The sequence below is a fragment of the Morone saxatilis genome, unplaced genomic scaffold (genome assembly GCF_004916995.1).
Source record: "Morone saxatilis isolate NCDOM2014 unplaced genomic scaffold, NCSU_SB_2.0 Contig5, whole genome shotgun sequence".
NCBI lineage: Eukaryota > Metazoa > Chordata > Actinopteri > Moronidae > Morone > Morone saxatilis.
The window spans coordinates 19,762,317-19,775,805 of NW_023340095.1; the positions used below are offsets into that span (position 1 = coordinate 19,762,317).

The 13,489-nt window shown below is 39.6% G+C and overlaps 1 protein-coding gene across 1 annotated transcript in view; it reads left to right on the forward strand.

Moving 5' to 3' along the window:
• Positions 1-10: 10 nt before the first annotated feature.
• itprid2 (ITPR interacting domain containing 2) overlaps positions 11-13,489 on the forward strand; it is a 39,848-nt gene continuing 26,369 nt past the window's right edge. Inside the window, exons 1-5 of the mRNA XM_035676322.1 lie at positions 11-137; positions 7,590-7,725; positions 8,484-8,648; positions 9,924-9,966; positions 11,814-11,863. Coding sequence (XP_035532215.1) covers positions 7,683-7,725; positions 8,484-8,648; positions 9,924-9,966; positions 11,814-11,863 — 301 coding nt within the window. The 5' untranslated portion in view covers positions 11-137; positions 7,590-7,682. The remainder of the gene's footprint in view (positions 138-7,589; positions 7,726-8,483; positions 8,649-9,923; positions 9,967-11,813; positions 11,864-13,489) is intronic.

The window sequence follows — 13,489 nt, forward strand, 5'->3', positions numbered from 1 at the left end:
CCTCCTCCTCCTCCCTCCTCTCCCTCCACGCTGCTGGTTTCAGGAAGCGGAAGCAGGAATGTTGGAGTGTTTTCAGAAAAGTTTGGGCAAGTTTGACAGTTTGGCAGCAGGGACTCGAACTGCGGAGGAACATGACGGTGAGTTGGTGAAGCTCTCACGGTGCTGCTGATAATAGTGCTTACTGTACCGCTGCTGCCGCCGGACCTCTGTGCTGGACCTCTGCGGGCACACACAGCTCTTACTGGGGCTGCTGTCAGTCCTGTCCTCCGTGTCAAACAGCAGGAACAACTGAACAGGATCAACAAGTTGGTCTCATCTCGAAAAGAAAGGGAAAGTTTATTGACACATGGGTTGTTCTAAAACACGGCGGTCGCTTTTTTTATCGGGAATGTGAGTTTACGGTGAGGATGTCCATACAGCAGATATTTAAAGTGGTCAGCATCTGCAATATGTCTTCATGGCTCTGTGTGTGTGTGTGTGTGTGTGTGTGTGTGTGTGTGTGTGTGTTGTTGACAAACAAGTAATAGCTGTTGAGTGAAATATTTGTGAGGAAACAGTGAGTTGAAGCTGGACACTGTTGCAAAGTGACTCATCCTGTATGTTTCAGTAGAACAGTGAGGCACTACTTCTACATTTCACACTCTCAAGAAGAGTACGTGAAGCGGTTAAAATAGCTCCACCTCGACCAACTACAGCGTTTAAAGTGCTGCTCGGATGTTAATGCACCAGTAATACTAATCCAATCATATAATTGCGTAACAATGACAGTGGCCATTCTGCTTCAGTACTTTTGCTTTGATACTTAAGGTGAATTTTGTTCTTAGTGCTCTTTAGTAGTGTGAAGTAAGTTGTGGTGCTGCTACTTGTACTTGTTACTTCAGACAGTCACCTGATTCCTGCCTGCTTTTAATACAGCAGCCTTTACAGCTAATGTTCATTTTCATTGTTGATCAGTCTACTAATTATTTTCTTAATGAATTACCAGTGGTAGAAGAAGAATTCATGCAAGTAAAAGTAATTACAGGCTGTCTGCGGGTTCTTTAAAAGTCTGAAATCCAATAATCAGTTTTTTAGGCGTTAAAATGCCTAAAATCCAATAGTGACAGGTCATAAAAATGGATTGGATTAATGAAGTTAATGTTAATAATTTGTATAAAGTTGCATTTTTCAGTCTCGCTTTAAATGTGTCCTGCTGAACATTTATTAAAGTCTTAAAAAGTCCGAATGAAACCTGCAGAAACCCTGAATTGCACCACACTGTAAAAATGCTTTATTACAAGTAGAAGTTCTGCAATTGAAATCTACACTTATGCAGAAGTATTATGAGCTCAAGTCCCCGTATTGCAGCAGCTTCGCTCTCGTCAGTGTTTAAATGAAGCCAGTTCTAACCACTTTATACTGTTGGGGAGTTTAATGCATCATATTCCGAATGTTTTCTCAATGTAAAGGCTGATTGCTGAAGTGCAGTAACAGTGGGTCTCATACAGGAAGCTCTTTGTTAAAGCGTGGGGTCTGTCTTAAAACAGGGAACATTAAAACAGGTCTTTCTTGCGGTTCTATGAACATGTGACGGGCTGTATTATTTTCTTCATTAACCAATCAACTGTTTAGTCTTTAAAAATAGAAAGCAATCAATTAGAATTACCCAGAATCCAATTTGATGTCTTCAAATTTCTTGAATAATTGAATAAACCCAAATATATTCAATTTACTATTATATATGACGCACAAATCCTCACGTTTGAGGAAGCCGGAACCAAAAAATGTCTGACATATTTGCTTGAGAAATGTCTGTCAATGAACTGATTAATGGACTAGTAGTTTCAGCTCTAGGTTTGTTCTGGGTTGTGTTTCCTTAATTCCAACAGCAGGAGCTAAAATTCCTCTTTTCATTCTTTAACATAACATAAATCAGAATGTAAACCCAGCAGAACAGGTTGCCTTGTATGGCAGTTTAGAAGCGTTTATTATGTTGTTGATCAAATCTAATGAACAGGAGGTATTCATTTATGAGGTTTGGTGAGTCTGATCCGGAGCGCTCGTACGATTTCAGATGCAAAAATGTCTCCCACTGAGATGTAGTGCAGTAAAGGAATACAGTAGTATCACATGGAAATACATAAGTACCTTAAACTGATTCTAGCCTTTGTTCTCTAGTCTCTGTCTGAGTGTTTTCTACAGTTTCCTGTAACAATGACATACACAGGCTCCGTCACGCTGATGTTTGCTGTGATCAGTGAGATGAAGGCCACAGTGTCAGCACAGCTGGAGGGTTTTCTGTGTTCAGGTTGCAGGAAACAGACTGGAAATGTGGTTTTGTTCACACAGTCGACCCCCCGAGTCTGGTTTCCGTCAGAGTCGACAGGTTATCTTAGAGACAGACCTGATACTCGTGCCGTCAGTGGGTCATCTTTACTCAAACACATTCCGTTTACAATGATATGAAACAGAGAAAACAATAAAACTCACCTGTTTTATTTTTATACTTTACTGCAAGAGTGCGTAACATAGATCTACACCTGCTTACATGTGATAATATTCACATTTCTACCATTCATTTAATGGTGAAAGAGAAAAAATAATAACATATAAAGGTAGAGCTGAAACCATTAGTCGATTAACCGATAATTGATCGTCGGAAAATACATTTTGATGGATTAATATTATAATTAATTATTGCCATTTGATTAGCTGCTTTTCTTTGTCTTTTGTGATACTAAATAAATATCTTTGGGTTTTATTGGTCAAGGAAAAAAAAGCAATAGGAAGATGTCCCCTTGGGCTTTAGGAAATTGAGAACAACATGTAGATTTTGTATTTATTTATTATTTTATATATTGTACTGTAAGACCTATTGGTAGTCGGTTTATCTCTATCTATCAGGTATCTTTATCTTGGACGAAATGTCTCAACAGCTATTGGAAAAATGGGTTTAGATATCTTTGGAAGGACTTTTCCTTTAGTGGCGCCATCAGGTCAGTTTCAAGATAAGATAACTTTATTGATACCACACACCGGGGAAATCTGCTTGTTGTTCCACTGTTGCATTTAGTCCAGATATTCATGTGCCCCTGAGGATGAATCGTAAAACTCTGGTGATCGCTGTGTCAAAATACAGCCTCACAGAGCTGCTAGCGAGGTTGTATTTTATTCAGTTAAATATTACTTTATACGTCCCTCAAAGGGCAGTTTAAGGCAAGCAAGTACATAGACACTTAACTTTACACGCATGAAAAAGCTAATCTGAAAATCCATGTGTTAGAAGACAAGGATTAAGATAAGGTCTAAAGGGCAAATGCATTTATCAGTCTATACGCAAGGTAAACTCACCATTTCTAATGGCTCCTGGAGTAAAACCAAACCTCCTTCTATTTGTTTTCCATACAGGCATCTGAAATGCATTAATGACAGCAGATGAATGACAACATTAAAATACTTTTCCATAAAATAACATATTATTTGATCTACTTCAAAGGAATTTAGTGGCCAGTAGATAGCAGACTGTATTTTGACTAAATCTTTATCCGTCATCACACGTAGGTCTGGACAGTTTCAACATTTATGTCATGAATGGCTATTAGGAGACTGTGTTTTGGTAAGATTATCATTTCTTTGGTTTTGTATAACATTTAAATCCAAGAAAAGATGGATTGCACCAGCCCGCAAATTCGTGAATTTGGGTTCATGTGATTGACCGACTGAGAAGAGACATAATAACACTGTCAGCAGGACTCTTAGTCCTGTTTCTGTTCTTTCTCCAAGTTATCAGAGTTTAACAAAGTCTCAACAGAAACGCCTCGCAAAGAACTTTAAGTAAAATAATTGATATTAGCTAAATTGTCTTTTAAGTGATTAAATATTTGATCAAATAAGAAATGAACAAAGCAGAGAGTCTGACCAGAGGTTTCATGCCAACCTTCAGTACCATAATTATGGTTCCATATCCAACCCTTTTCTACATCTTTTGATACTTCAATCCATTTAGAAAACGTGTCACCATTGAATCATTTAATGTCAGGATCCAAACTAAACACAGCTTCTGTTCTCAGTGGAGAACCACACTACAAACCCTTCATAGCCTCCTTTAAGCCCACAGGAGCAGAGTGTTTGGCGCTTTAACGCAGAGAAAGAGAACGTTAGTGGGGAAGGAAGAAGTTAACAGGACTGAGACCAGAGTGAAAACCCAGCTCCGCAGTGATGGCTGCGTGTCGGAGAGGATGCACTCTGCACACTCTCCGTTGTTGTTGTTGTCTTTTGACATTCCAGTTTTGTTTTGCATTTACAAGAGAAATCTAAAAATAAACCGATTCCTCCCTCACTCCCCCATCCCTCTCTTTCCCTCTCCGCCGGACAGGAAGTTGTTCTGTTATTCATTCTAAACACTCATTTCCTGCTTCACACGTTCTCATTTAGATTTGGCTGCATGCTTCAGTGTTTTATTAGTAACCCCCCAAGGATTATTCTATATTTACCTCCGAGCTCCAGTTGAATCTCTTCATCACTTCATTGTCTCTTCCTGCTTTCTTGGTCTCATTGAGTTTTATTTTAGTAAATGACTTTGTGGCTGTATCTCCATGTTTGCTATTGTTAGCAACAAGGTAACCAAATTACCTGATATTACATTAAGTTTAGTAGTACACAGTGTTGGGTTAAAGATAGACTTCCTCAGTAGCCTTTCGCCTGTAAGACTGAGCTGAGGGAGTTAAGAAACTGCTGCTACTAACATTTATTTGTATCAAGAAGTAATCTATTGGTTATTTTTACAATGAACCCATTAATCATTCGGTCTGTAAAATGTCAGGAAATGTCAGTTACGGCTTCCCATAGTCCGAGGTGACGTCTTCAGATTTCTTCTCTTGTTCGACCCACAGCAGAACCAGAACTAGAGATTGGTTTTGTAAAGTTTGCTTAGTGGATCACTTAAATTACAGATTAGAAATATAGTTGTCAGTGAAGTGTGTGTTGATCATGTTATTGATGAATCGATTCGTTGTTTCAGGCCTCCAGCAGCTTTCTCTTACTGGAGTTTCTGTGTTTAGGAGGGTGAGCTTATCATACATTTGATTTGATTAAGAAGTTAAGAAGTTAAGGGATCACCAAAGTTAGTATGATTCATTCTGTGAGGGACATCAATGTCTGAACCAAATATCATGACAATTCATTAAATAGTTCTTAAAATATTTTGGTCTGGACCAAAGTGTTGGACCGACCCTCTCTTTCACTAGCATGACTAAAAGTGTGCTCTCGTTCCAGCTCCTCAAATATGATTTTCTGATTTTCTCTGTTTTGTCTCATTGTTCAAGTAATATATTTTAGATTTGGACTGTTTCATATTTTATAAACTAAATGCAGGGCTAGAAATGAACTTTCTTTCCTCATCGTCCCACAGCTGTCCCGAATTATACTGTCAGCTGTGCCAGACTTAACAACCATCGTCCCTCGTTGAACAGAATGAATACAACTTAATAAGACCATAGTTTCTGGTCCACCGTGGAGGTTCTGCTAGTTGTTCCCTGCTCTTATATTTGAATAAAATATTGGAATCACTCCATGTGTTTGGCCACAGCAGTGCTAATGCAAATATTTTTCTTATTGGTATACGGTGATGGACATTTACATACATACAACGTATATTTGAGGTAAAAAAGGTGTTCTTTTTTTAAATCCTCAAACGGATGGAGAAAATGAAACTAGTCAAATATTTACAAGCTCAAACAAACTATTTGCATACACGCTATAGGTACACCCTAATCCAGAGACAAAGAGTGAGAGAGAAGGTCGAACATGCATTAACGTAATCATTTCATTTGTACTGATTCATTTCTCTACCTTTGTGTCTTTTTTTTATTGTCCCTGGGACAAGGGGACGTGCTTTGTTTTGAGCACTGACTAAATATTAATAAATTCCTCAGTTTTTAGATTGATGTTTGTTTAGAGAAATCCATCAAAGTCAACAGTTGCTTACTTTTTATATTTATATTTTAGTAAGTAGTGTTTTCATTGTGTGGTAACACAGCTGAGAGCAGAGTCTCAGATATTTGGATGTCTGAAATTTGACAGATGGCTGCTGAGAGGAAAGCTTTTTAATCAAAATTCACATGACCAATCCCTTCCAGACATGTATTATGAAATATACACAGTCTGCACAATAATTTGTGTCTGATGGTTTTTTTTCTGCTATGTTATGTTCATTTCTTAAGTTTTGCTGGACACAAGATGTCTCCTACTTCACTGTAAAGTCAGTTCTCAGAACAGTTCCTTTGAGCTTTATATTAATAGACTCAGATTATTATAACTGTGTAAGCAGCAATTAAATGCTGCATTTGGTCAAGATGGAGCAAATTTACCTATTTTATTTATTGTTACTGGATGTAGTTCAACCCACTTTTTTTATTCTCTGATCGTACGTTTTGTTAGGAAAATCATAAACATAATATGCAATCCTTTTGTAACTCCAAATGTTGAATGACCTGGAGTTAACATTACAAAAGGGATATCCCGAACACGTTCTATTAGCCCTGATCTGAGACCTTAGTATAAAAATATCTGCTGATACCGAGTCCGATGTGATGCTGTGATAATCTACAACCAGACAACAAGATTACAAGATCAGAGAAGATTGTTCGAAAGACAAAAAAAGTGACTTTTTTTTATCAACGTTAATTGGCAACAGCTGATTGGACCTGCCACTGGTTTACTATTTTAACTGTTAAGAAGTGACTGGTCAGCACCAGATTAAAGGTGTGCGGGATTTAGTGGCATCTAGCAGTGAGGTTACGGATTGCAGCCAACTGGATAGCCCTCGCCTCACCCTCCCTGTGTGTGTGTGTGTGTGATCTCAGCTGGTCTCAGTGTGGGTAACTTGTTCATTAATAATTAAGGCCACTTCTCAACTTCTCGTCTCACCACAAACATGTTTCCTCTGTTTCAACCCTCCAGGATGGAACACACTCTATTTATTTAGAGCTAATTTAAAGACATGGTTAATAATTATCAGTGTTAAAAATCAATTTCTCCTTGCTGTCTTCAGTCTCTCTTTGCTGTGTATTTGCCGTACTGTCTGCTGTCACCTATCTCTATCTTTCCTCCGGCAGTCTGTCTCTTGTATGTCTGTTATTGATGTGTTATCGTGTCAGAGTAATTTATGTGTTTTGTGTTCTATATGTGTGGCTTTTTATGTCTGTGTATTGTCTGCTTCTGCCTTGCTTGTTTCAATTAGTGCCTAATAAGCAGCACAATGCCTTCTTTAATGCATATTTCCCTTAACAATATTTACAGTTGTATTGCTTTGCATGTCATGCATCATGTGCTTCTGTGATGTTTTCATTAGTATCGAGCAATGTAGTATAATGATGTCCTTTATGTTTATTGCTCTGCATGCTTATAAATCATTTCAACAACTTGAATCTTATATTCTTTTATTGCTGTTCGTGTGACTGTGTAACATCTGTCCAGAGACTACAGATGAAAAATAGCCTCTTGACTAACTGCCACACTTACAGCAATGCTTATTAACACTGTCCCTGTTAAATAAATAATAAATCAATCAATAAATAAATGAATGAAGAAGATTCAATGTGTCTCTCTAGGTGTGTTTCCTGTTGCTGATGTTGCTGTAGAGTTGTCAGTCTTCTCTGTCTGACTGACTGACCCCAAACAGACACACAGACAGACAGGCAGATATGGAGAGTGGAGTTCTGGGAATGGACACCAGCACTGCTCCAGGTGGGTCGTCTTACTCAAACAGCTGAAATAATTTGCTAAAAGTAACGGGCATAAATAATGGATTAACAATTAAAATAGATAGCTAAACAGATAAAATAATTAGATTAAAAGTTATGGATTAACAGATTCAATAATTATCTAAAAGTGATGAATAATGGTGGGAAGACCCAGCTTCTGCCACCCAAAAACTTGACCTAAAAATCAACAAGTTAATTGTAGGAAAAATATGGTATATGTTTGTAGTATTACTTAACATCCACTTCAAAATCAGTAGAAATGAACACATGTGGAACCTGACTGGTGGTGCAGATGAAGGGGTACATGAGCTCATCTGATCAGGATGGGGTACATCAGACAAGAAAGAACTTTGAATCGCTGGTTTTACTTTATTTGATGGCGCAAACTCAAAGTTCAGTAACGTCGAAGGTGAATGTCCACAACGGTCACCTAGCTCCTTACCTTGCGAGTGAGTCAAATATATTGTAATTCAATGTGATATTACATTGCCATTAATGCTGGGCCCTCTGACATGTGTTTATTGTCCGTTATCCTGGTGGTTATACTGGTGGTTTAAAAGAACAGTTAGGTGGCAGGGTGAGGAGTGATGCGTGTGATCGTTTACACTGCTGACTCACCTGCTGTATGTGTTTGTATTCAATCAGTTGCAGTTTCTGTTTGTCAGGTTGAATACCTGCCAAACCTGATTCATGACTTCATAGCAGTCAGGCTGTCACACATATTGTTGATTGATTTTTCAGATCCCAGAGGGCAGTCAGACTGCAACATAGCTTGTCTGCGGCGTCAGGCCTGGGCCCAGAGCAAAGACTCCATCTGGCAAAAATCAGCACCAGAGCACTGTGGCCCCCAGGAGCCCCAACAGAACCAGAGGGATGGGGAAGCACAGAGACCCTCAGAAGAACCAGGTTAGACTGCGCTCAATGCTCACCAAAGCAACATTGTGACTGGGGATATTTTAACACTCTGAAATGTTACATATAAATATTTCAATTAACCCTATATTTGCTGATCTTCTGCTATAAAATCCATAATCCACATCCAGGCCAACCTGCATCCACCTTAACTGAGTGCCAAACTTAGACATTTATATCAGTGTTGTTGTATATGTCAGCTGATGAGTGACAAGAAGTTGTTGAAGAGAAAGACCAATGTTGTAGTGTATTTGAGGTAACTTTAAACACTAGTTTGTCTACCAGGATTTTATTAGGATCCCCGTTAGCTACTCTTCCTGGGATCCACACAAAACCTAAAAACATGACAAAAGACAAAAAGACACTTGAATACAAAACAGAAAACACCACGTAGGGGGTGCTGCATATATTCATTACAACTGTTTCATCCGTGAAATACAGTAATCCTCACCCTTTGTTTTTAGCCATGCTAGCAGCGTGGCTCTAGGGATGAAAACTCTTTATTGGTTGCTCAGTTGATCCACCACTTTAGTCCAGATTAAGCCCAGAGGATGACTGCTATTGTCTCTTCCTGTAGCGCCACCATGGATTGCCATGAAATCTGGTTCAGACATTTATTTCCCTCACAGGATGAATTTTAATGACTTTGGTGTTCCCTTAATTTTCCATCTAGCGCCATCATCAGATCAAAATTATGATTTGTCCAATACCTGCAAAACTAATTTTAGTGCTATTGTCATTGTGAGCATGTTTACATGCTGACGTACAACTCAAAGTACAACTGTACATCCTCACAGACCCACTAGCATGACTATAGACTCTTAGTCTTGTTTTAACATGCACAATCCTCTAAAGCCATATTGGCTTTTTCTAAATAACCTTTGGATACTTGGACTTTGCTGTTGCAGCTTTTCAAATGTGAGGATTTGCTGCCTTCCTGTTTTCAGAAAAAATAAGTAATCTGAAGACGTCACCTTGGGCTCTGGGAAACTTTGATGGGCATTTTTCACTGAACAACTAAATGGAAAAATAATTGACAGATTGAATGATAACGAAACTGGCTGCAGCCACAGGGGTGTGAAGAGGAATTGGATGTGGCTCATTTCGATGTTAACTGGTGGAACTGCAGCCTTGACTTAATCAGCTGAAATGTTAAGGGTTATATCCTGAAGTCCGGCATCACTGTAATGCTTTTATAGCATGTTGTAATCACTGCACACGGCATCTGCTGGCTTATTGCTTTAACATGCTCATCTGTCTCTCTGTCAGGGCAAGTTCCTAACAACATAACCAGCTGGCTGATTGAATGCAGGTACAGTATCCACTCAACACCTGATTTAAGGACCACATCAATGTCTCTTAATGTCCTGTTTTTATCCTGGGTGCTACGTGTCACATGTGCACTACTGGATTATTTCTCAGGAGCCAATTTCAAGTTGCTGCTAGTTCATTCATCAAAAAATGATGGATGATTAATCATGATCAGTAGGAAAGTAAAATATACATACTTAGTAGTTTTTTAAATCCTGTCTGACTGGTTTAGTGACAGACAAGATAACTGATTTTTTTCTTACTGGTTTATTGATATGTTTTCCTGGTGTTTGGAGGTGTATGTGTGTGTATTTAGCAGCAGTGTTATCAGCTGCTGACGTAGAACCGACTCACAGCCAACGCCCAGACATACAACACACAGAACACACACACACACACACACACACACACAAAAGGTGCAGACCAACGCCCAGAGATATGGCACATAGAGATGTTTGGGTGAAGAAAAAAAAGGAAAGAGGAGGACGCAGGAAGAAGCTGACAGAAGACGGAAAGAAAGGCATAAAAAAGAAAGGAGAGCAAACAGAGGAGGAGTTCCTCCTGCTGAGTCAACACTGTTATCAAACACACACACGCAGTATTAGCTGCTGTCACTCACAACCCTACGACTCTACAGCGCACTGACGTTTCCTCTGTAACGTAACATCACCGTGGTAACGTGACCAACAGAATCAGAATCACAGGTTACTATAGCAACAGCCACAGGGCAGGGGCCTGAGGCCAACATGGCTGCTGGTGGAAAGTGGGAGGAATAGCAAACACTGCGACTGTGCACTGTTACACAACCATCAGTGTGTGTGTGTGTGTGTGTGTGTGTGTGTGTTGAATGGTGGCATGAAGTTTGTCCCATTGATAAGAGCTGCAGGTTGTGTAACAGCTCAGTGTTTCCAGCGTCCGGCTGCAGACAGCAGCTCAGACCCGCTAGCTTACTGCTGCTTTTAACTAGCCTGATCTTGGACAACTAGTCTGGTCAGTAGAGCACCTGGGATAGGTTCCAGGATTTAGCTTGGGATGTTTAGTCTTATTTAGCCTGGTCAGTAGTTGACTCAAATAAGTAGCCTGGACTGACCAGGAGTTAGCCTTGGATAGTTAGCCTTCACCTGACAGGCACTTTGCCAGGAGTACATAGCCTTAGCCTGACAGGCAGTCAGTGTTGGGATAGTCAGCCTTAGTCTGACAGGCAGTTGGCCTGCATTACGTAGTCTTCGCCTGACATGTAGTTAGTGCTGGTATAGTTGGCCCTCGTCTGACAGGCGATACTTTTAATGTTAGCATAGTTAACCTTAGTGTGACAGGCAGTTAGTCTGGGATAATTATTCTTCACCTGAACGGCATCTAACATCGGGATACTTAGTCTGACAGGCAGCTAGCATGGCAAAGTTAGCTTAAGACAGACTAGGTAGTATTCTGGTATTTTTAGAGTCATCGGCTTGACCAGGAGTTAGCCTGGGATAGATAGTGTAGCCTGGTTCGTTGTTACTGAGTCTAGTCTGGTTAGGACTGTGCCTTACTTGTCAGGGTAAATGTATTTGAAACTAGCCTGATGTAGCAGTAGATGAGCATTAAGGGAGAAACACACCAGCATTACATATTTTTGATGCAAGGCCACATTCTGGCCACTGTGTTCCCTTGAGTGTGGTGTATCTGGTGCTTGCTATGGGCATCATATTATATGATGCTAAGTGATACAGCCGGTGTGCTTTGCCCTGTATACTGTGCGCTAATTGGAGCTGACCTGAACGCACTGGTTTTTATGTTTTTAATGGTGAGTTTATGGTTTGGGTTGATATCTAACTCTCTCTCTCTGTCTCTATGTTTCTTGTTCAGGACTCCCCTCGGAGCCTCTCTAGATGATCAGAGTGCTTCTCCCAGCAGAGGTAATCCAAATTTTCTGTGTTGTTTTTATATTGTATAAGATATACAACTTTTTAGGACACTGACAACAGAGGTGTGGACTGGATTCACATGACTTGGTCTTGAGTCAGACTCGAGTCACAAATTTGAAGACTTAAGCCTCGACTTGACAAAATCAAAAAAGATCTGCAACTTGACTTGGACTTTAACACCAGTGACTTGTGTCTTCACTTGGACTTGAGCGTTTTGACTCGAAAATACTTAAAACCTTCCCCCAAGCCCAAAGATGATTTAAAAAGTGTGCCACGAATCATTCATTTCCCTTTCCTCAATCTGCTAATGGTAACATTATTAATTCCCAGTAGGGCAAGATTTAATTTCTCAGATCCAGTTTGTTTGAATCTATCTGACACCATCCAATCAAGTTGCAAGAAAGAACCTTGAAGAACTAACATTACGTTACTGAGTGCCAGTTGGAAAAAATGGTGCCAAAGATCATTTCGTTTGTGTACAAAAACTACACCGTGATCAACAAAAAACAAACACTGTAGTAACCTTTCTAGCTAGCTAGTTAAACCAGTGAATTTGGATACTCACTGTTACATTGCATACACGGCAATCCATTTCTAGTTTCAGCCATTGTAGGTGTGTGTTCCCTCCCCAACTCATACTTTGATGTTGCACCTAAAACAAGATGACAACTGACTTCTAAATTAGTTTCAGCACTGTACATGTATTAGAAACATAGTATGTTTTCAAACATTAAAGCATGTAAACCTATTCTAGTAGATGCCCCATATAGAAGTATAAAGCTGAAACAAGCAGAATAGACTATAGCCTCTTTAATAATACTCTGTTGTTAAAATGGGATTTGGTGAAGAGCGCATAATTACTGGTTGAGGACTATCAAGTCTGTCACAGACTATAGCACGACGCAGGTTACTCTCAATCAATCAATCACGTTCACACTCTGTAGATGGGAAGGTGCTCTTTTTCAGCTGCTATAGAACTTCTAGTGCTGTATAGGAGCGTGTGGAGATCAGTTTGAAGATGATGGAAAATAAGATGATGAGGGAACTGGGAAGAGGAGGGGAGGGACATGTAGAGAGAAGAGTAATAGAGAGAACAAAGGTTAAAAAGAATGAAGGCTAAATGAGGGGGATGAGAGGAGAGATAAGAGATGGGAGGAGAGAAGAAAATCATAACAGATAAATAAAATGGGGGAAACTGTGATCTACTCCATGTTAGCTCAAGCTGCAAAATACCTTGTTAATGCCCTACTAAACCTTGAATACACTACTGTCATTTCATTTCATTCATACAGATACCTATAAGGGCCTTTAAAATAATATAAAACATGTTAAAAGACTGTATGTCCACCTGTGTCAGATAGGCAAATATGTGTGTGGGATCCAGCAGAAAAAAGCAGGACATATTAAGTCCTGGCATGTAAAATTTTAGGAATCATCAAACATTTATTAATTGTGGACCTTTTTGCATATTTTTGAAATAAATGGAGCGATGTCTGCAAGCTAGTTCAGGCAGTCAACTCGAGCTGCGCTGTTATACACACATGACATGCCTCACTCCATAATCACTAACCAAGCGCTCCCTTCCAATCTGGCGGTCTATTTAAACTGCACAATTTC